This window comes from Lissotriton helveticus, chromosome 8 (genome assembly GCF_964261635.1).
Source record: "Lissotriton helveticus chromosome 8, aLisHel1.1, whole genome shotgun sequence".
NCBI classification, from domain to species: Eukaryota; Metazoa; Chordata; class Amphibia; order Caudata; family Salamandridae; genus Lissotriton; species Lissotriton helveticus.
Genome location: NC_136069.1, coordinates 942,561,985 through 942,585,140, shown reverse-complemented (window position 1 = coordinate 942,585,140; position 23,156 = coordinate 942,561,985). Strand labels below are relative to the sequence as shown.

At 47.7% G+C, this 23,156-nt stretch overlaps 1 protein-coding gene across 1 annotated transcript in view; it reads right to left on the bottom strand.

The window, feature by feature from the left end:
• The window catches only part of C8HXorf58 (chromosome 8 CXorf58 homolog), a 959,020-nt gene that overhangs the window by 512,389 nt on the left and 423,475 nt on the right, over positions 1–23,156 (bottom strand). Inside the window, exon 5 of the mRNA XM_078657786.1 lies at positions 8,476–8,587. Within this exon, the coding sequence (XP_078513912.1) occupies positions 8,476–8,587 (112 nt within the window). The remainder of the gene's footprint in view (positions 1–8,475; positions 8,588–23,156) is intronic.

Sequence of the window (23,156 nt, the reverse complement as noted above, 5' to 3'; positions counted from 1 at the left end):
GTTTTGGGTCACGTGGTAGAGGAGTTCCCAGGACCTCATCCAATTCCCCAAATATGTTCTCCCAGTATTCCAGTATGATTTCACAGCCCCAAAGTATGTGGTAGAAATTACCCTCTGGTTGATGGCACCTAAGGCATGCAGTATCCATGACCTTCCCCATTTTGTACAGTCGCACCCTGTCGTAGTAGGCTCTGTGCAACACCTTCAGCTGTATGAGACGGAGTCTGGACTTAATCGCTACCTCACGAGGGTGCATAAGAACCATCTCCCAGTCTAGGTCTTCCATCTCCCCCGTGTCTGCTTCCCATTTGTTTCTCAGATCCTGTAGGGTACCCAATGTATTGTTGGTCAGTGTTCTGTACGTGAGGGACACCGCACCCCTCCCTATTTGCTCCTGCAGCAACCTACCCTCCAACGGGGCGTACTCAGGGATGTCTGCCAGAATGATGTTCTGCGCCCTCCAGGCGTGCCTTAGTCGTGTGTATCTGTAATACTGAGTGTTATGTAGGCCAAATTCCCCCTGTAATGCGTGGAATGTTTTCAGTTCTCCTCTAGCAATTACGTCCCCTATGGTCGAAATGCCGATGTCATCCCACTGCCTAAAGCCTGTCAGTTTGTTAAGTTCATCCAGCCACTTACAGTGCCATAGTGGCGTCTGTCGGGTGGGCCGTTTGTCCCAACCCATGCGTTTGGTCGCCCTATTCCATGCAGTCAACGTGATCCTAGTAGCCGGCAGAAGGTGGTTCCCCCTTGGAGCTCCGTATAGGTAGTGCAAGCTGTTTGTGTGAGACCATTTGGTTCTTTCTAGAGCATAAGTAGGGTGATCTATTGCCGCATGCAACCAGTCATTTATCGGGGTAAGGTGTTCCGCCCAATAGTATGCCTCTAGGTTGGGAAGGGAGATCCCACCACTGTACTGGTGGCGTTGTAGTGTGGCCAAGGCTATTCTCGGGTGTTTCCCCAGCCATAAGAAAGCTCGCAGGTCCGCGTGGATTTTAGGCAAGGTTGTAGGAGGGAGCGGGTAATATTCATTTTGGAGTGCATAAAGGAATTTTGGCAGCAAAACCATTTTATAATTGTGGATATGGTTGAGGTCGAAGTTGTCATCGTAATTGTCGTTAACGATGATTTGATAGCAGATTTGCCCTAAACGTCTCACTGTGAGGTTATGGAACATTACTTTTATTGCCATTTTGGTATGACATTGATACATAACCACATACAATCTTACATCTCCATGCTCATCATGCCTCTTAGGGGAGAGGTATCTCGACAGTGCATTGGCTAAAATTGTATCAAGGATAAACAATGTATTGATATCATTCTATTCAACAGACCTGATAACAGTGTTCCCCACCATAATATTGAGTCCATCATTGTTCACTCTACTTGTGTAGTAGCCTTTCATATATCAAAACAAAAACACGTTGTAACATAAATCAACCAACGTTCTAAAGAGTGGGTTGTAATGTCTTATAACAGAAATGGACGGAGAAAGAAAGTGGCGGAGAGGGGTAGCCAGCTTGGCTGTATATCTCCCCATTTGTACAGGTGGCTGGGGTAGCCGCAAGTGGCCGGGCAGGGATTTGCATGGCGTAATCTCAGTTCTTCTTCTTACCCCAAAAGATTTGACACTTGCAATGATCACCAATCTCTCACAACACCCTGCCTCCATATGGCTGCACTTTCATTCCCATCCATGCCTCTATTCAGTAGATTCCCCTCCACTCACAGAGACTGGGATAGCCAAGGACGAGAACCCATGTTCTCCAGGGTTTTCAAATGTATCTAACACTTCCACTCATAGCGGCGCTATTGGCCATCTACGCACTCCCCTAGTTTAGTCTCTGTGAAGCGTTTGATCCTCTGTCCAAGCCCACTTGACCTGGCCACCACTGGCCCCGTTGCCAATTTATAGGACATGAAGATCTGTCTCTTGGCCAGCACCAACCCTAAGTCGAAGAAGCGGCTCCCCACTCTCCTGCACTTCAAACACGGAAATGAACCCAGTAGGCAGACCACCAAAGTACATTGCACCGCCCAGGCCAGAGTGTGACTTAGCGTCAGCACTACCAAAGACCAGAACACCTGTGTCATCTGTCAGAAATCAGCCTCTGCCAGAGTATAGCAATGGGCAGCCTTTAGCCTCTTCTCCATAGATAATGGTCAGCCTCTTCAGAATGAGGTACGTTTGGTGCAAGAAATTTGATTGAATGAACTTAAAACAGTAGTTCCTAGAAACGTTCTGTGGGTAAGTTATCACTTTTGTTCATTCTCAGTCTGCAATTTTTCTTGCCCAATATGCCATCCAATCTATGCCGGAGGGCAGACAGTGGCCTCTGCACCATCACCTTGAGTGCGCCGTAGAGCCACTTGAGCAGATGTTGACTCTTACCCAAGGACAGCAAAGAGTATAGGACATCTGGGGTTAATCTATTCCAGAATTCCACATGGCCTCGAATGTCCGAAGCAAAGCCTCATAGGTAAGAAACTGACCAGAAGTCAAGCCGCAGGCCTCAACAAGGACCACTAAAAGTATCAATATGGATGCCTTGTAACAATCCCCAGTTGTCCCCGGTCCGGCTTCTATCCATTCTTCTAGTTGTAGGCCTGAGAAATGTGTGGGGGGTTTCCGTGTGGTAGCCCTGCCAGTGGAAGAGCAGGGGTGTACAGCGAAGTCCCCATCGTACGTCTGACACTGCACCACCAACTCCTAAGTGCTGTCGTCATAAGTGTGCCCTCATCTCCTGTCCTCGGTCTATGCTGTAACAGCTGAGCTAGTAGCATCCCCTGATTTGGAACTGCCCCCCTCTGCCCCTGCTCCCCGCATTCTCTTCATCCAGCCATCGTGAGACTCACTGCAGCTGTGCTGCCAAATAGTAAAGCTCAAAATTGGACACCAAGGCCTTCCTCCAGGGTGGACCATTAAAGTTCGTCCAGGGACACCTGATGTTGCCCGCCATCCCATATACGTTTTCTTAACAGCGAGTGCAATTGTTTAAACCAGCTGACATTGACCTAGACTGGGAAGTTGGCAAAATAATATAGTAATTGCAGTAGCATAATAGCATAATCATTTTGGTCAATGCAATTCGAGCCATGATTGGAGGTTGTAAGGAGCACCAAAATGCCACTGACCCCCATTTGGAGTGCATGACCACCCCGAGATTACCCTCACGGAGGTCTGCCAGACTAAGATAGATTTGGACTCCTAAATATCGGAACATGGATGGGGTCCAAGTGATTTCAGGGTCTGGATTCTAGTCACACTGGGCAGCAATGGGCAGAAGCAGGCCTTCGCCAGGTTCACTTTGAGTCCTGAATGTTCCCCAAATTTCCGCAAAAATAGCACCATATACGGTACATCTGAGTCCATTTCTGACACAAACAACAATCGGTCGTCAGCGTACCAGGAAATGAGATTTTGTCGCCAACCTGCTCTACACCCCGTTCTTTACCGCACAACCTACACACCTCTGTCAGTGGCTCCATGGCAAGCACGAACAGGAGCGTGGACAACGGGCATTCTTGTCTAGTGCCCCGGCATACATTGAAGAAGTCCAACATAATTTGGCCCGTACGGACCTGTGCCATGGGGTAAGTGTACAAGAATCGGATCCACGCCACCCATTTAGCCTCCAGTCACATTCGATCTATGACAGCCTCGAGATAGGCCCTACTAACAGTGTGTAGCGGGGTCAAGACGGAGCAGACTACTAACTGGTGGATACCTGTTCCTAATTCCCCTCATTCTCTACAGACTGACAACCCAAGGGCAGAGTGGGACAGCGTTTCCGAACAGGGGGAAGAAATGGACCGCGGCGCCTTTAACTGGACCTTCGTGGAGCAGGACGAGACTCCACCCCTTTCGGACGTCAGAGGACCCCGACTGGTTCAAGAACAGGAAATCCTGTATGGAGGGTGTGTTTACACCTCGGAGGACGGAAGCAGAGAAGGAGAGCAGGCGAGGAAGGACGGAGCGGAGGAGAAGGACGAGAGCACAGAGAGAGAGGGAGAGCCAGGAGGCCAACGACCCTGTGCTTCGCCGTGCCACACTCCCGAGGGAGGAGTGTGGCTTTCCCAGGTACGGAGACGTTTGGCGGCTTGGGTGGGGAAGAAGAACGCCCCGGTGTAAATTTGTATAGACCCTCGTACGTGCCTTTCCTGTGTGTATGAACCGACTCCCGTCCCCCCTCCCTACCCGTTCGGTGCCCTCACCTTCTTATCCCGCCCCTCTGCACAACCACGGTTAGGTAGTGAGACACACGGGTGATACGTTCCTTCACTTGGGCCCCCTGAACAGACCGAGGTCTACAAACAGTACTCTAACGGCTCCCTCTGTTGGTCTCCTTTTTCCCTCGGTATACCGGCCTGGAGTCCTGAAGCGGCCGACGCCTACGCCTGTCAAGACAGCGTGGACCTCTACAGACCGAAGACACCGCCACCACGAACAACCTGGAGTTCGCCAGGGAAAGACTGACTTTAAGAACTAAGCGAACCATAAAAATAAAGCCGAGTTTAAAACGTTATTCTGCCGTACAGCCTCTGCCTGAACCCGAAACCAGTACCTCAACCCCTCCCACGCCTACACAGTGTCAAAAGTTTTTTTCCAGATCCACTGCTCTGAAGCCTGCCTTGTCCTTTTCATCTCACCGTTTGTGCAAGAAGCACCATGTACAAGTGGCACAGGCTGAGGGAGGTGTTACATTATGGGATAAACCCGCACTGGTCAGAGTGGACCAATGCATTTATGTATGTGAGTAATCTTGAAGCTAAAAACTTGCTCAGGATCCTAAATTCTAGGTTCAGCATAGATAGAGGTCTAAACTCTGGTGCCCCTAGAGTGGCAGTTTTCGGGAGGGGAACGATAAGTGCATCTCGAATGGAAGGTGTGTGTTCTTCTTTTGCCAACGCTGCATTATAAAGGTCAGCCAGCGGAGGCGCCAGTAACCCCACAAACTCCAAGTTGAATTCCACCAGCAGGCTATCCAGCCCTGGGGTCTTCTTTAACGTCATTTCTTAAATGGCGCCCTTGATCTACTGACGCGTAACAGCACCTCTCAACTCCTTGACAGCGATGAAGGTCAACTCGCGCAATGCCAGTGGGCCCAAGTAACCGTCAAGTTACCTCACTTCCCACAGGGTCGCTCTCCTAGAGTCTGGTGTAATAATCTCTAAATGTGGTGTTAATATCGGCCTGGGTGTTCACTAACCATCGTTCTGCCTCAGTCACAGTGGTGATCAAGACACCCCACATTTCGGGACGCCCCGGAAGAGGCATCGCCATTGTACTCAAAAACACACTCTGACTGATACGCACTCCAACGATGACCGTGGAACACCTCCACTTCCGGATCCGGATTAATCCCAACACCATACAATACGTCACCCAAGTCTACAGGCCCCCTGACCCCCCTTCACCGACGGCATCTAGACCTCATCGCACCCCACGCGCTCGCATCCACTGACTACATCCTACTCTGAGACTTCAACTTCCACATGGACAACCCCAATGACCAGAACACTGCCTCCCTTCTCGAGAACCTCAACAACATCGGACTCAAGCAGCTAGTCACCGCACCGATCTACACAGCGGTACACACGCTTGACCATGTCTTCTCCGTCTGCGAGAACATCAGCTACAACCATACCACCGAACTATCCTGGACCAATCATCACTGCGTGCATCTTGCCTTCATCACACCCACCGTACACCTGGATGAAGGCCACCGAAGAACTTCTCAACTCCCTCAGCACAACCACTCTGCCAACGCCAACAGAAGCCAACACCGCAGCATGCAACCTTACCGATGGATCTCCAACTTCGGCAACACCCTGGCACCGCTCAAGAAAAAACAGGCAAGCAACACTCCAAAAAGGCCAGCTCATTAACTTACGCCCTCCACAAGTCCGAACGCTCCTTCAGATGACTCAAGAAGAGATGGAGGAACAACAAAGCCTGGAAACTCACACAACCTTTAAATCCGTCATCAACACACAGGACCTCCTCCTGTAAACCACATAGAAAACAGCCCTCCAAGACAGAATCAATGCCAACACACACAACAGCAAAGGACTCTTCACCATCCTCAAGGAGTTTGCCAGGCCCAACAGCGAGACCACAGATGTTCCCCCCTCCCAAGCCCTCTGCAACAAACTAGTCAAGTTCTTCCACAAGATTAGGAAGATCTATGACAAATTCAACACCCTAGACCTGCCCACTACGCCCGCCCTCATCGCACACAACCAAGCAGCAGCCCAACAGACCGTGCTCTGCTGGACCCCACTCACAACAGAGGACACGCTCAAGACCTTGAATAGTATCCACTCCTGAACCCCGACTAATCCTTGCCCGTACCACATCTTCCACAGACCAGCCGCTGCCATCGCCGCCCAGCTTCGCTGCACCATCAACTGTTCCATCGAAACCGCCATTTTCCCCAACTGGAAAAATGCCAAGATCAACCCCTTGCTGAAGAAGCCATCCTCGGACCCAACAGACCTTAAGAACTTCAGACCCATCTCCCTCCTCCCTTTTGCAGCCACGGTCATCGAGATGGCCATCATCTCTCAACTGTACAAGTTCATCGAAGTTAACCAGATCTTGGACACCTCCCAATCTGGCTTCGGAAGCAACCACAGTACAGAGACCGCACTATTCACCAGCACTAATGACATCCGCTCCCTCCTTGACCGGGCGAGACTGCAGCCCTCATCCTACTAGACCTCTCGCCGCATTCCACGCCGCCTCGCACTGCACCCTAATCACGAGACTCTGTGACGCCGGCATCCGCAGCAAGACTGAATCCACTCCTTCCTCAGCAGCCAGAACCAACGAGTCAAACTACCACTGTTCCTCTCAGAACCCACAGAGATCAGCTGTGGAGTGCCCCAGTGCTGGCCCCTGAGCCCCAGCCTCTTCAACATCTACATGGCCCCCCTCACAGCCATAGTCAGAATCCATGGACGCAACATTGTCCCATACGCCGAAGACACCCAGCTGAAACTCTCCCTCGCCAACTAACCCACAACAGACAGAACCAACTTCCACAGTGGAATTTAGGCTGTTGCTACCTAGATGAAAGACAGCCGCCTCAAGATCAACTCGGACAAGACCGAAGTACTCATCCTGGGACCCACCCCTTCAGCTTGGGGCGACACCTGGTGGCCAGATGCTCTGGTGCCTCTCCCACCCTGACGGACACCACACGCAATGCCGACTTCGTACTGGAATCATCGCACACCATGAATCGCCAAATCAACGCAGTTTCCAAAGCCTGCTTCTGCACGATCCACCTGCTTCGAAGACATTTAGATGGATCCCCGCAGAATCCAGAAAGACGGTCACCTACACATTCATCAACAGTAGACTCGAATATGGCAATGCACTCTATGCCGGCATCACCTAGAAACAGCTCAAGGAACTACAGAACATCCAAAACGCCGCAGCCAGACTGGTACTCGACATCCCCTGCCGCAGCCACATCACGCAACACCTCCGACAACTCCACTGGCTCCCAGTCAGCAAGAGAATCACTTTCAAGCTCTTCACTCATGCCTACAAAGCTCTACATGATGAAGGATCAGCATACCTCAACCACCACCTCAAATTGCACGTATCTGCCAGACAACTCCTATCCTCCCACTCGCCCTTGCCTCTGTCCCCAGGATCCACAAGACCAGAACTGGGGGAAAGTTATTCTCCTACCTCACCGCCAAGACCTTGAACACCCAGTTCCTCCACGTCCGGTAATCCACGTCACTAACCAAATTTTGGAACGACCTCATGACCCGGCTGTTCGAATTATCCTCCACCCAGCCCAACTAGTAGACCCCATATCCCATCGTCTTGATACCCTCACGGGTGAGTAGCCGTGCTATACAAATCTCTGATTGATTGATGTAACTTTACGACGCATTATATTGCTAGAGGCATATGGTAAACATACTGCCCTACAGCTAGCTGCACTGATTTTTCTATGGCGGCGCTCGTGACGTCTGTGGCTTGTGTTAACGGTTTTCTTAATCCTTTCTAACCAATAGTTGTATATGTACCTATCTCCTTTCTGAGTCTAATCTCATTCTCACTTCAGCCTTCGCCAATCTATTTGTTGGCCCATGTTTATAAAGTATACGTACCTATTCACAGCTTGAAAAGTCCAAATGGTTGAAAAAAAAACAGGTTTGGCAACAGGCCTCCTTTCTGTTTACAGCCATGTAAAGGTAAAGGACTGAAGGAAATGGGTAGTACTAGGAAATTAACTCCCTCGTTTTCTGTTTAAGTCTTTCTAACCGGAGTTCGCAAATGATGGCAGCTTTATCTCATGCCTGGGACCCTGGTCTTTTGAGGCTGCTATTTAGCTCCATATCACCACCCCACTCCCGCCACTGTCTTGCAGCAATATTAACAATGTAAAGAAACTTCACTAACGCACATTACGAACAAAACAAACAAGACTACAGGACACACGTCACCTCATTTGACGCGTAAATTGCTGTTTTCCCATTCATGTACTTGTTTCCTCGACCACCTGCACAATGGAAAATCTTAAACACGATGAAAGGTGGAAACTCCTCTCCAGCGAACCTGGAATGAAAAAGAAAGGTTTCCACTAATTCACTGTACCGTTTATTTCAATCACAAGCACTACACGACGCTGAAAACCATTGGATGCAATCTAAAGCTGAATTATTTTTGTAATCATCACCGTGTGACCAGATGTCTTTAATTTGAGTATGTTGACTTACATTTATCGCAAATACCTTTTCAACAGTCACTACACAATTCACAAAACGAATTAAAATATGATACCATCATATATTGGGATTTGCTTACTGCACAGGCATGAGCGCCATTGAGACAAGCAATAACCTCATTAGCAATAACATTAATAGCAGTAAAACAAGGCGCAGGAAAAACACGCAATGTAGCAACAGGTCGCCATGTGATTATACAAGGTGTCCGGTCATTTGCATTTTTAATTTTGTAATCAGTTCTATTATGGCCTTTATATAAATTGGCTCCACTGAGAACTAAAACTCCCAGAATGCAAGTGAACCGTAGACATGGCCACCACAGTATGGCCATTCCCTGTCTTGGTCCCTGCTGCCAGGAGCATGGATTGCCTGCCTTGGCCCCTCTCCCTTCGAAAAACAAGCCTGTCAGAAAGGTAGAGCAGGCTAGACACCAGCCATAATCTATGCACCAACATAATATCAAACCCTTCAGCAGAAGCAAGTGATGCTCCAGAAAACAGTAAATGCCCGCTCTAAGGCAGACAACTCCGGGTGGAGACAGAGTTCGTTTTAGCGGATCTCCTTCATATCAAGTAAACGAAACATCCCATCCCACCAATCACTACAATGTTAGCAACAAGAAAATAATGCCACGTGTCTCTATCAATGGATACGCTTTCCATGTTAGGAAAGGTGAAGATAGTGTTTGGATAACCGCCTTGGTAACCACAACATGAAGCATATATTCAAGTTCCAAGGCACTGTGAAATCGAATAATTGAAACGTTCATTCCTTATATATGTAACCGTACATACATCAGCAAACTTTAAACATACAAACAGCATAAGAGTTACTTACAGTCGATGGCTGTTCCTTAGGACAAACAATTCGCACAAGAAACATCATGAGTTAATTATGCGGAAAAGGGCAAAGCACCATTTCATCTGCATTAGGCCTGCATTAGTAAATATAGTGCTGCATCGAGCCAAGAGAAGCATTTTTTGGGGGGGTTTTTTGTTGCAGTTTTATATAGCGCAAACTCGACCCGAAGGCATTGGAGCGCTTTACATGAGCACCAGTTACGTTATACAAAGACACATTCATTAGGTCTCGCCGCAACGCACATGCGCTGCATAGGCAAAAAGAACTTTTACGATCGACATGGCTTTTCAGCCAAACACGTGCACGCGTCCCATTGCCTTCACTGGCAACGTGTGCACATGAGGCGATTTACTTGCCGGAGCGAGCGGCGACATATGGTAGCAAGTATCGCTCCCGCAAATAAATCGCGCAGGCCCCTCTCCTCCCCCCTGCTTCTAGCGCTCGTGCACACACAACTCCAGGGCTTGCTTTTTTTTTTTTTACTTTAAGCACGAGGCGCGAGTGCGGCCAATACTTGTTATCCCAGAGGACCACTGTGTGTGCCGCCCTCTACATTAAGAGGTGTTTTCGGTAGTCCCAGGTCACTGACCGCTCGGCATTTTTATAGGGTTTCTCTGAAGTTAGGTATGAAGTTTCCTCTCGCGGCTCAGGTGGAAAACAAGAGCGTTGAACTTTCTACCGCCTTCGGTGAGTAGAGTGACAGGGCGTGCAAAGTGAATGCAAAGGTGATCCTCGCTGTCACCCAAGATTTAATTTATTTTGTACTCGTAGCGGGCAGTGGGGATTGCATGGTTTGACAAATGAATCGTGGCTGATGATAGGCGCAGTTTACTCCATCTTGTCTTACTCAGTTTTTCGGATTTGCCAGCACAGTATTACGGTTCAAGGTAACTTGAGAGTTCTTTCGTTCTCTATTAATTCGGAATGGCGCTTCCTGGTGGAGAGGCCATGTGCAGTCGATAGAACATGGGCAACCCGGACACAGCAGTCTGACAGCTGACTCTGTGCCTCTTGCGCCAATTCAAGTGGTGAAATGTTGCTTCGGGCATGCTGTGCTATACGATTAGGCCAGACGCAGTGGCTCTCGTCACTTCGGGTCTCGGTTTGCAACTGCCGCTAAACAGAGCTGTTCTCAGCGGTGCCCTAACCTGGCGGTAGTTTCACCCTCCCGGGTTGGCTGGCTGCAGAGCACTGCAGAGGTGGGGCTTTTGACCTGAGTCTTCCCGCTGTGTTTCATCTTTTTAAAGAACATGTGGCCCTAGTTGTGTTTTGTAATGATGTCACTGCCTGTCACACTTATATACACCCCAAAGACAAAGACACACTACAGGCACCTTCCAGGTAGGCTGGGGCAGCTTTATAAACAAGCATTTACAATGCAATGGTTTTGCCTTTGTTAAAGTTAGAGCTATTGGCATTGCTCTTGACATTATTTTTATTTATGTTTTTTTTAACATAAATGGCATTGTCATTTACAATAGCAAATTCAACCACTCATCTAACCCATCTGAACACCCAGCCACTGATCCACCCGCTCATCTATCTACGCATGCGCTTGCCAATCTCTTCATTCACCCACCCTCCTGCCCACTTGACCATTCCGGTACCCACTCATCTATCAAAGCAGGCGCCCGCCGACCTCATCATACATCCGCTCCCTCGTCCCTCCCTCCAGCTGCCCACCTACTCATCCATCCACTCATCCTTCCACCTATTCATCCATCCGCTCACACATCCATCCGCCCACTCATCAATCTGCTCATCCTTCCACCCGCTCATCCATCCTCTCACTCATCCATCTGCTCATCCTTCCACCTACTCATCCATCCACTCATCCTTCCACCTACTCATCCATCCATCCACCCACTCATCCATCCGCTCATCTTTCCACCTACTCATCCATCCGCCCACTCATCCATCCGCCCACTCATCCATCCGCCCACTCATCCATCCGCCCACTCATCCATCCGCCCACTCATCCATCCGCCCACTTCTAGGATGGTCAAACAGTTTGGAAAATGTTTGCAAAAACTCACACACTCCTGAGCTTGTATTTTCTCACTGCATGTTGCACGGACGGCCCTCGCAATGCTCCTTTCCTGCGGTGGTAAATGCGCCATTCTGGCAGATTTTCCACTATTGTAAGAGCAATTTATGATCGAGTTTTCTATTGCAATGGCATTTTTTGGGTGCCCACGGTCTGCTTGTTTGACTCTGGCCTTCTAGGTGCCTTCATAACCTGGTCACAACAGCATCTCTGGGTCTCAGCAGCCCTTTAATACTCTAGTGTGCAATGTATCGATGCAGCGCCTGCTCACGCCCTGTGCACTGACGATGATTCAATGCAGTGCCTGCCCACGTTGCTGTGCACATGCAGGGCCTGTCTAGCCCCTGACCTTACATGCCATTGTGTACAGCTTTACAATGTATCAATGCATTGCCTGCCCACACCCCTGTGCACTACCTTCGCATGCTATTGTGCTCTGCCTGACAATGTATCATTGCAGTGCCTCCTCACGGCCCTGTGCACTGCCTTTCCATGCCAATGCAGTGCCTGACATGTATCAATGCAGTGCCTGTCTATCCCCCTGTACCCTGCCTTTACATGCCACTGTGCACTGCCTGATAATGAATCCATCCAGCGCCTGCCTACGCCCCTGTGCACTGTCTTTCTATGCCCCATGCTCTGACAGTCCGTGCCTCCGTGCCGTACCTGGCCATGCCCCATGCTGTGCCAGTCTGTGCCCCCATGCTGTGCGTGTCCCGTGTTGTGCCAGTGCGTGGCCGAATGCTGTGTCAGTCCGTGCCCCGCGCAGTATCTGGCCATGCCCCCATGCTGTGCCTGTCTGTGCTCCCATGCTGTACCGGTCTGTGCCCCGTGCAGTATCCGGTCATGCCCCTTGCTGTGCCTGTCTGTGCCCCCTGCGTGCCCCCATGCTGTACCGGTCCGTGCCCCCATGCTGTGCCAGTCCGTGCCCCCGTGTTGTGCCAGTCCGTGCCCCCATGCTGACAGTTCGTGCCCCGTGCAGTATCCGGTCATGCCCCCATGCCGTGCCTGTCTGTGCCCCCTGCGGTGCTCGGGCAGCAGGGCACAGTGTGAGGGGCAGGAACCGAGAACTAGGAAGAGAGTGAGGGACAGTGAGAAGGAGGTCGGTTGGGGCGAAGGAGGGGAGAGTGTGCAGAGCGCCAGGACTGACAGTGAGGAAGGGGCAGACAGGCGGCAGCGAGCAAGAAGGGAGAGCGAGCAACAAGAAGAGAAGGAAAACGACAGCGCAAGGGTGAGAGGGGCGGGCAGAGAGGGAGTGGCGGAGGGCGGGGAAAAAGAGAGAGGGGCACAGAGGGGAGAAAGAGACAGATAAGAAAGGCATTAAAAAAGAGGAGCGGGAGGGCCTTGGCGAAGGAGAGGAGCGGCCACAGAGAGACAGGGTGAGGGAAGGGTTAAGAGTGCGAGGGGACGAGTGAGCCACGGAGAAACACCGAGGCAGACAGAGAAGACAGAGCACGGCGTGTGTATGAGAGAGACAGAGAGACTCGGAGAGCTGCTCTCAGACGGGGGAGTGCGGGGGTCCCACAGCCCCCATCCCTGCGGCCCGGGGCGGAGCTGAAGCCAGCGCCGGAGGAGGAGGACAGAGGGAGTAGTATTCCGAAATGTGGTGTTGATTTAAAGACTTCTCTGTTCCTATTCTCCGGCGAGCCCTGCCAATTACAGAAATCTAACTGGGCCAGAGCTCAACTCCAAAACAGTGCCCCGGAGGCACGGGCCAGGAATGCGCTTGGAGGAATGTGATGTCAGCACCACATCTGAGGCGCCGTGGCGGGGGTGAAGATCGGAGGTTGCGTGTAACTAAACAGCACTCATGTAAACAACTCTCAGTCACACCTCAATCCCGTTCCTCCGAACCACTGCTCATCTAACCCAAACCGCACTCATCGAAGCCACTCTCGGCCAAGTCACACTCATGTAAAGCACTCTCAGCTGAACCACAATCGCATTTATCCTTCTCCTGTAACCAGCACTTAATTAAATTACAAACATCTCCTTTGAATCGCTGCTACATTCTCAGCCATACCCCTGTCATCCATACCCCTCTCATTTGAGATACTTTCAATTCAGCCGCAGACCAGGCACTCGTCTAATCCAAACTGCACCAATCTAAATTACTGCCCATAAGGCCCCCTTGGATAGTCCTCAGCCAAGCCCCCTATTTACATTGCTGGAATCAAAGTGCGACCACGAGGGTGGAGAGCGGGAGGGGGGACGGCGGGAGGAAGGGACACAGAGAACTTTAAAACTCACCGGACTGCTTAGGCTTTCATTACCAGGCTCCGGGAGGAAGACAAGACCACACGGAGAGCGGGAGGGGGGAGAGCGGGAGGGGGGAGAGCGGGAGGGGGGACGGCGGGAGGAGGGACACTGAGAACTTTAAAACTCACCGGACTGCTCCCAGGAGGCGGACTTTACCCGAAGGCATCGAACACGGACAGTGGGCGGGCGGGAGAGAGACGGCTAAAAAAAACAAGTCAGGTCCCGGGCCGCGCTGTGATTGGCTGACGTCACGGGGGTGTCCCGGGCCGGCAGCCAATCACAGCGCGGCCCGGGAATGACGTCACGGGGGTGTCCCGGGCCGGCAGCCAATCGCAGCGCGGCCCGGGACAAAGGGGCGGGGCTTAAAAAAAGCACCAGAAACGCCCCCGAATCGCGTTTTCAAGAGAAAGCGCGATTGACAGCCTCTGTCTCCCAATGGCTAGCCTCCATTTATGAAGCTAGCCAATGATAGACAGAGGCGGGTCATCACCCGACATAGAACTCAAGAGGTTTTGCTAGCGCATGCGTACTTCGTACGCATTGCTAGGCAAAACCTAAAAATACGGCGGCCGCTGCACTACAAGTCCCAAAAATCAGAGGGGCATTCTAGGGCCAAATGAAACCTCCCACAGCTGCGTGCCTCACATTTAAGCACTTACGGTGCAAGCAACGGCGCTTGACAATCTCGCCGTGGATGCCTTAGCTGAACCGCAGTTTTTATTCCCTCGAGAATATCACGTAGCGGACGCTTGCCTTCCCGCCGGAGTTTGGAGTCAGCGGAGGACCTCAAAAGACCGGACCCGTATATTTACGTTGCCGAGCCCAGGAGACACGACCAAGGACTACGCAAGCTCCGGACTCGTAGAAAAATGACAGTTTCTTGCTGAGGCCTTTTTCGTCTCCCCGCCGGGAGACGCCAGGTATCATATCTGAAATAGAGAAGTATCTGAGCACTTCTTGGGTCACGGGTGCTGTTAATATCGTGCTCCAGGTATTCGTGATAATGAAAGTGCGCAGCAGGCTAACATTGCATTAAGATTGAGCCGACCCTCTCAGTGGCTTTCGGAACTGGCTGGGACTGCTATTATGCTAACACTGTGAAGCCTAAAACAGTGAACAAATAAACCCTGCACATCCCTTTCTTATTCTGTGATTATAACAGCGTGGGGTGGCTGATTACTACCTCATCTTAAGTTCAAAGGAGAACTGAAGTTTGGGTATTTTCCTGATTATGATCTTCATATTTAATGGTAAATAGTGTATGTTATAGTGTTAGAACATTATAAGTACCCTGCAGGTAGTGTTTATCTTAGCCTGTACAATCTCACTTGTCTCTTGTCTTCTTTTTGTTTCTATGCAGTGCTTCTGCAAGCACCCCTAGACCAGACCTTGGAAGAGTTCATCTGGCAGAAGTTTATTGTTTTGTCCTCTTCCCTTTTCCCCGGGGTGCTGTCTCTCACAGTTGTCGTTGAAAACACTGTGAGGAGTAGTGCCTAGGTGAAGAGGGAGGTTTCTCTACACGACATTGTCCCCGCTGGCTGCTAGGCAGAGGTTAGTGGCGAACATTCCTTCTTGCGTTGCTGACAACCTGACACCGCCTTGAAGAATGTTTCGTAATACATGCATATGATTCACATAACTCGCACAAATAACATTTTATGCGACAATACAACACAATAATGAATGTGTCCTTGTGTAGCGTAACTGGTGCTCATGTAAAGCACTCCAATACAGTTGGGTCAAGTTTGCGCTATATAAATCTGCAACAACAAAAAAATATATATTTCAGTCAATGTGTTATCTAGAAAAAAATACTCTGGTTAACGTGTCTTAAGGCCCCACATTGTTATTGTGGGTTTCTGGCACCAAGTGGATTGCTATAATGTCACTTGAACACTATTAGACCTGACATCATTGGCGTGAGTCTCCCTTCCATTTTTTGATGAATTGCCTCCTCTGTTTTGATATGTTTTTGCTGGTTATATGCTTTGATCACTCTGCCACTGCTAATCAGTGCCACAGTGCAAGTGCTCCCTATGTAAAATTGATGTACAAATTGGATTCCATGATTGGGTTATTTGATTTATCTGTCAGCCCCTAGTACAGTGCACCATGTGTGCCCAGGGCTTGTAAGTCAAATGCTGCTGGTGGGCTTTCAGCACTGGTTGTGCCACCCACAGAAGCAGCTTGTAAAATGTGTCTCAGGCCTGCCATTGCAAGGCCTATGTGCAGACTAGCACTGCCATGTCGACTTGGCCAAGTGCAACCACTTGCCAGTCCCTAAACTTCCCTTTGCTTCATATCAGACACCCCTATGGTAGGCCCAAGGGCAGGGTGCCTTGTAAGTATAAGGTAGGGCATGCTCTGATGTGTGTAGAATGTTCTAATAGTGAATTACAGCCATTTTCGTTTTTCACTATTGAAGGCTACCTGTTCTCCATAGGCCAGAATGGGCAGTTAGATTATTACATTCTTATAATCCTAACTGACTCAGGGAACATGGTAGAAATTCGAATTTAGTATGCCTGAACTCATAATAATAAAAGACATCTTTTAGTAAAGTTGGTTTTAATATTTTGTGTTTGAAAATATCACTTTTAGAAAGTAGGTATTTTCTTGCCTAACTGTCCAGGCCTGCCTCTGCTGGGTTGTGTATTCCTTGTCTGGGTTTTTGAGTGACAGGGCTGGGGGATTCCAGGAGACAGGCTGGGGCAGCCCAGTGGTGAATAGAGAGATCCGCCTCTAGATGGGAGGGAGGTGTTGCACCTGGGACCTGAATAGGGCTGGGCCTTCCCTCTACAATGTTGGCTACACCCCCTGTGGCGTGTCTGGTGTCTCTGCCCTGTACTGTGAAAGGAGAGGAGGAATCATGTCAACAGAGTGCTCCAGAGCTGTATCTTCCCTCCCCTGTGCTGGCTCCACCTCCTGTGGGGCGGCTGATGTCTCTGCCCTGCACAGTGAAAGGAAGAAGAGAGTCATGTAAACAAAGTGTTCAGGAACTGGTTTGGACTAGGCAGGGGCCTCTCTGCCTTCAGAGAACAAAGGATTTTGGGGTATACATATTGGGACCCTGATCCCAAGAAATTAGATCACTTCTGGAACAAGAAACCTTTCTGCCAAGGAGAAGAACCAAGGAAGCTGCAGGAGTTTGGACTGCCCCTCTGCCAGTGTGCTGTTTGCTGGGTTTGCCTGGAGTGGTTGCTTCATTGCCAAGGGAAAGGAGAAGGAACTTTGTAAGGACTTTGATCTACAGAATATTCTCCAAGGGTTTGAACTGTGCTTGCCTCCTGCTGAAGTCTCAGGGACAAAAGACTTCACTTCCAGCTCCCCCTGAATTTCCTTGCTGGGAATTCTGACTCCAGACACTTGCGTACCGCTGGGAGCTGCTGGCTGTCGCATCACCGGAGAAGCGTGACGCCATCGTGAGAGTAGCCATTGCATCACCCGAGAAGTGTGTCACAGGGCCTGTCGTTGCTCCAAAGTACAAAGTCGTCGCAAGGCTGCCAGGGCGTCATCACATCATTGCGTCGCCGCATCAAGGGCGCCATCTTATCGCATCGCAACCGGATCATCGCATCGTATCAAGGCGCCATCTTGCGCACCGCAACGGGATCGCAGGCTGATAATCTACGCATCACCTCCACCGGTAAGGCTCACGACGAGTCCCCTACTCTGCGCAAGCATTGAGGCAGGACGATACCGTTCCCTCGGATCACGGAACTGACGCATCTCCCTTTTGCGAGCCTTTTGTTTACTTTGCGTTACGCATCCAGGTACTTTGTTGAGAACTTTGTCGCACTTAACAGCAACTTGAACTAAGCAACTTTAATCATCTTTTAAGTCATCTTAAGTGTAGTATTGTGGATTTTTGTCGTTTGTGGTCTTGTGGTAAGTCTATATAAAGAATACCTATTTTTATATAACCTGTGTTGTGTCCATCTGTAGTGTTTTCACTGTATTACTGTGTATATTCACAAATGCTTAACACACTGCCTCTGAGATAAGCCTGTCTGCTCGTGCCAAGCTACCAAGGGGATGAGCAGGGGTTATTAAGGAGTGTAATCCCCTTATCCTGACTTAGAAGTAAGGATCCCTATTTGGACAAAGGTGAATACCATTGCCAACTAGAGACCCCCAGATCTAACAAACACTGAAAGGACATTTTAGGTATGGAGTTACCCACAGAGGCGGCTCCTCCATTAAGGCGGAGGAGCGTTGCACCACTGCTTTCTCGCAGTGCGAGAAGCATAAACATAAAATGGTAAAACAACCATTTTGTTTCTGCTTCTTGCATTGCGAGAAACCAGAAGGGTTTGGTTGGGGGCAGGCAGGTGTACGGGTCTGCTCTAGATCACCAGCAAACATCCTTTGTGATGCCTTAGTGTAAAAAGTACAGGACACAATACACAACGGTATAGCAACTTCCTAAAAGTAAACACAGCAACAAATACCCAGGAGGGAGACTATTTTTAAACCATGTCAAACCTGTACTTATATACACACATTATTTTACATGTGAAGTACTAAGTCTCACTGACTAACTCTCCCACTCACTCTCACTCACTAACTCTACCAACGTCTATATCACTAATCAAATAACTCTAGCACACTCAATAACTAACTACATATTCCACTCTCTTGCAATAACTAACTAGATCTCACACTCACTTTAAATAACTGACTTACTCTCCCACTCACTCAAACCAAATAACTCTCCCAAACTATGTCACAAACTAACATACCCACTCTCTCTCAATAACTAACTCTAAAACTCTCTATTGCTAAATAAATAACTCACAGACTCTTAAACTAGAAAGAGAGAAGTAAAAAGAAATGCCTGGAAAGATCTACACAAGGCCAGTATAGAAGGGGATAGCGCTGCATTTTGGCACGTGGTTAACTCTCCTTTCTTGAGACCTGGTACAGCTCCTAAATTAGAAATCGCAATTGACGAAGACAAATGGGTTGACCACTTCTCCAAAATGTATTCTAAACAATCTGAGGCCAGCGACCAAACTCCCTGTCCTACATTATCCAGTCCTATGAATACCCCTTTTTCAAAAGATGTAGAATTTACACTAGATGAAGTTCAATTAGCTCTGAAAGCTAGCAAGGGTGGAAAGGCCCCAGGGCCAGTTGGGGTAACCGTAGACATATTCAAAATAAATATAGACTTGTGGGGCCCCATAATAAAACAGACCCTGGCAGCAGCCTGTAGTGTAGGATTGGTAGGAACCTGGTCCGAATCATTGATGGTCCCAATTTTCAAGAAAGGGGATAGACAAAACCCTATGTGCTATCGCCCAATCTCTCTCCTAGACTCGGTGGGTAAGTTTCTGGGACATATAATTTTAAATCGTCTCCAAGAATGGGCTGAAGACAATAGTGTATTAACGGACCTTCAATTTGGATTTAGAGAAGGTCTAGGGACAGTTGAACAGGCTCTCAATCTAGCGATTTTGATGGGCAAATATGTCAAAGCAAAAAAAAGGAAACTTTATTTAGCTTTTGTGGACCTTTCCACAGCGTTCGATTCCGTAAGCCACAATAAATTATGGAAAATACTTGAATTAATGGGAGTTGAAAAGTCCCTCATTCAAATTGTGAGAGAACTATATTCTGATGCTAGTGCTAGAGTACGATATGGGCCAAATGGGGAATACACAGCGCCATTTACAGTAGAGAGGGGTGTCAGGCAAGGCTGTGTCCTGGCACCCTTTCTGTTTACCTTGTACACTAACGTTTTGGAGCAGGCGATGCTCAAGGGGTGCCAGGACCTGCCTCAAGCACAAACTCGCCCTATACCCACCCTTCTCTACGCCGATGACGCGGTAATAATGGCTCAAATGCCACTAGAATTGCAAAGGGCACTGACTAGATATAGTGACTATATGGTAAGCCTGGATTTAAAGATTAATGGCAGCAAAACTTATGTAATGAGCTGCGGGAAGATAAAAACAAAAGAAAGGTCCACTTTCATCGGGGACAAAAAGCTTGAAATCGCAATAACATATCCATACTTAGGAATACTTGTGGATAATAAGGGGACAAGGAACCAGGCAATAAGAGCTAAAAAACTCATGTTCATGAAAACAACTACAGCCCTTGTAAATTTCGCGCGGAAAATAGGCAAAAGGCCCCCACAAGAATTGATTAAGATCTATAAAGCAAGATGTGTTAGTGCGGTAATATATGGTGCCAGGATTTGGGGTTACTGCAGAGTGGAAGAAATACAAAAAGTGGAAAATACCTTTATTCGCTACATACTGGCTGTTCCTCGAACAACCTCGACCTTTATCTGTCATACGGAGCTGGGTCTAGAATATCTAAGATATGATAAGGGTCCAACCAGTGCTCTTATGGCACCGAATTTGGACCTCTACCAAAACAACTTTTAACCAACAGGTTATAGAAGACTCTCTCAAATTAGATAAAGCCCTAGCCATTAGTTGGTTAAGGTACATCAAAGATTTTATGGTGGATTTAGGACAACCCGAGTTATTTCACACTCCAGTAAAAATGATGGAGATTTCCAGGAAAGACCTAAAGAAACAATGTATGTCGCATCTGGAAGAACTAAGATATACATGTGAGCTTCAAAAAACAACAGTACAGCTACATCTGACCACTCTGTCCTCGATAAAAATGCAACCTTATTTTTATTATTACGGCACAGGGTACGATAGATTCATACTCACCCGTTTTAGATTAGATTCTTTTTACCGTTTAGCTTAATTCCCTAAAACAGAAGACATCTAGACCCCTGTCCATGTGACGGTATTGCGCTCCAAACAACCATTCACACTGTTTTATTCTGTAAATATTACACAGAACAACGGAAAAGGTGGATCCTTCCAATCTTAAAAATTTGGGGCCTGAGGCAATGTCGGCCAGCGTACCTGGCACTGAAGTTATTGGACAATGAACTATATACGAGAAATATTGCATTATTTTTAAAAACAGTAATTAACACTAGAAAATATGTAAAATTAAATATAGGGATTTTTAAGTGGTAAATATATTTTTTTATAGGAACATCATATGAACGGACAAATGTTGTGCACTAGGTAAAACAAAGAAATGGAACTACAACATAGCAAGGTCTTGGTAATCTCTTAGACGCCCAAAAAGATTACTTAAAAATGTGTAAACCTAGATTTGAATTACTGTCACGTTTTTGTTAAAAGATTATCAACTAAGTGGGGGGAAGGGAATTTATTTTAATTATATGCTTTTAAACGGAAAATGGTTTTAAAACAAAACGTGCTATGAATTGATAACATTTTTAGATTGTAATTTGGGAGTAGGGGAGAGCCGACATAATAGAGTTTAGTTACTTTCTAAAAAAGAATTCAAATACCACGTTTAAAAATTTATATTTTATATTTGTGTACTATGCTTTTATGGTTTTTAATCTAAACGAAAACCGAATAAAGTGAATTAAAATTTATTTGTAACTCACAGACTCTCACTAACAAACTGTCTCACTCTCAATAACAAAATTGGTCTCCAAAACTCTATCACTAACTAACTTTCACACTCTATCACACTACCTAACTCTACTACTGGGAAACATCCTAAACAACGAAGTGTAAATCACGACTTACCTGAACAACGAAGTAAGAACACCGAGGAATTCCGAACCACGAATTCCTACTACTATATCTCACTAACTCAACCCAAAAGCGAGACCAATTGGCTATGCCAATGCTCGTTTTTGGGTAGGTGCGGGGAGATTAAGTGATTTGCCCAGAATCACAGGATGCTCTGCCGACGCTAGAACCCCGTTCCCCAGCTCCAAGGTAGGCAGCTCTAGCCATAATGCTCCATCCTCTCCCCACACAGTTAACACAATCACAGCAAACCAATTTGACAAGAGTAGTCATTCTGTAACAGACACTATATTTAAAAAGATGTATAACAATTAACATAAAGACAGTGCACATATCTATAAAAACTATATGAACCACTCATTAATAGTCGATATGTCGATCTCCTTCATGGTATCTTTCAGGACCATCATCAGGGCATGGGTGAATTCCCAATGAGTTACTCCTCAAAATTTTTTATTTCTTAATATTCACCAAGAAACAGGATGGTTCATCTCTAACAAATAGATCCAAACAACTAATCACCACAGACTTTAATTCTCCAAGCACGAAAGCTTACACCGGCGCTATATATTATCACTGCCAGTGGAATGAAAACTACCAAGAGGCAATGCACTATTTGTTCCAAGATTAGCAGTTCACTTACATCTTACTGTTTATTACTGGCCTGAGTGTGGTTTGTTGTTACACACAGAAATATATATATATATATTACCTACTGGCGGTCGCCAGTAGGTATATATAGTTAGGATTTTTTCCCTATGGGATTTTTGAAAATTCTATGTCTAATAACTTTGGCGTTTGTGGACGGAATTGGCTGAAATTTTCTGGAAAATGGAACATTTTGTTTCTGAGCAGCCACTGGAAATTTGGGGAGAGTTGGTCCAGGGGGGGCCGAGAAAAAAGGGGGGTCCCAAAACGTGTTTTTAACATTGAGTTTTCCATAGGGCGGTTAGCCTCACTTTTAGCCCGAACGGCTGAATGGATTTGCACGAAACTTGGCAAAATTGTAGGGACTGGTAGCCCGATGTGCCTTTTGTAGGTCTTAATATATGTGCTGCAGTGGATTTTGAGAAAATAACGTTCAAAAAAAGATATATATCTGTAAGCGCGGACCAGGCAGCGCCCCGGTACGCGTACTTGACGCGTAACGGAACTTCGCGTAGCGAAGTTGATTGGCTCTGTGGTGTCTGTCAACATTCTAAACAGTCCGGAGCGGCCGCCATCTTGTCTCTCGGTAGGATCGAGAGACAAGAGGAGGTCAAAAGCGAAGGGGCAAATGACCTTAAGGGGGCATAGTAGATACTCCCTGACCCCCTAGGTTTGATGTGGAGGCTTTAAAGGGGCCCCGCTAAGCAAAAAAAAAAAAAAATTTTTTTTGTTTTTTTTCGTGGTTAGCGCCCGGTACGCGAACCGGGAAGCGTACTGGGGAGCGTATCACAATAAAAAATGAATGATAGACTTTTCAAATGCTGTATGTTAATTGATTGTTGGTTTTGTTGATTATTTTTTTTTTTTTAAATTTTTTTTATTGTGTTTCATAATTTATTAAACTTTCTAACATTTCATTGTCAGAAATTTCATAATCATGGAATATAGATTGTAGTCTCTGAGGTTGTAAA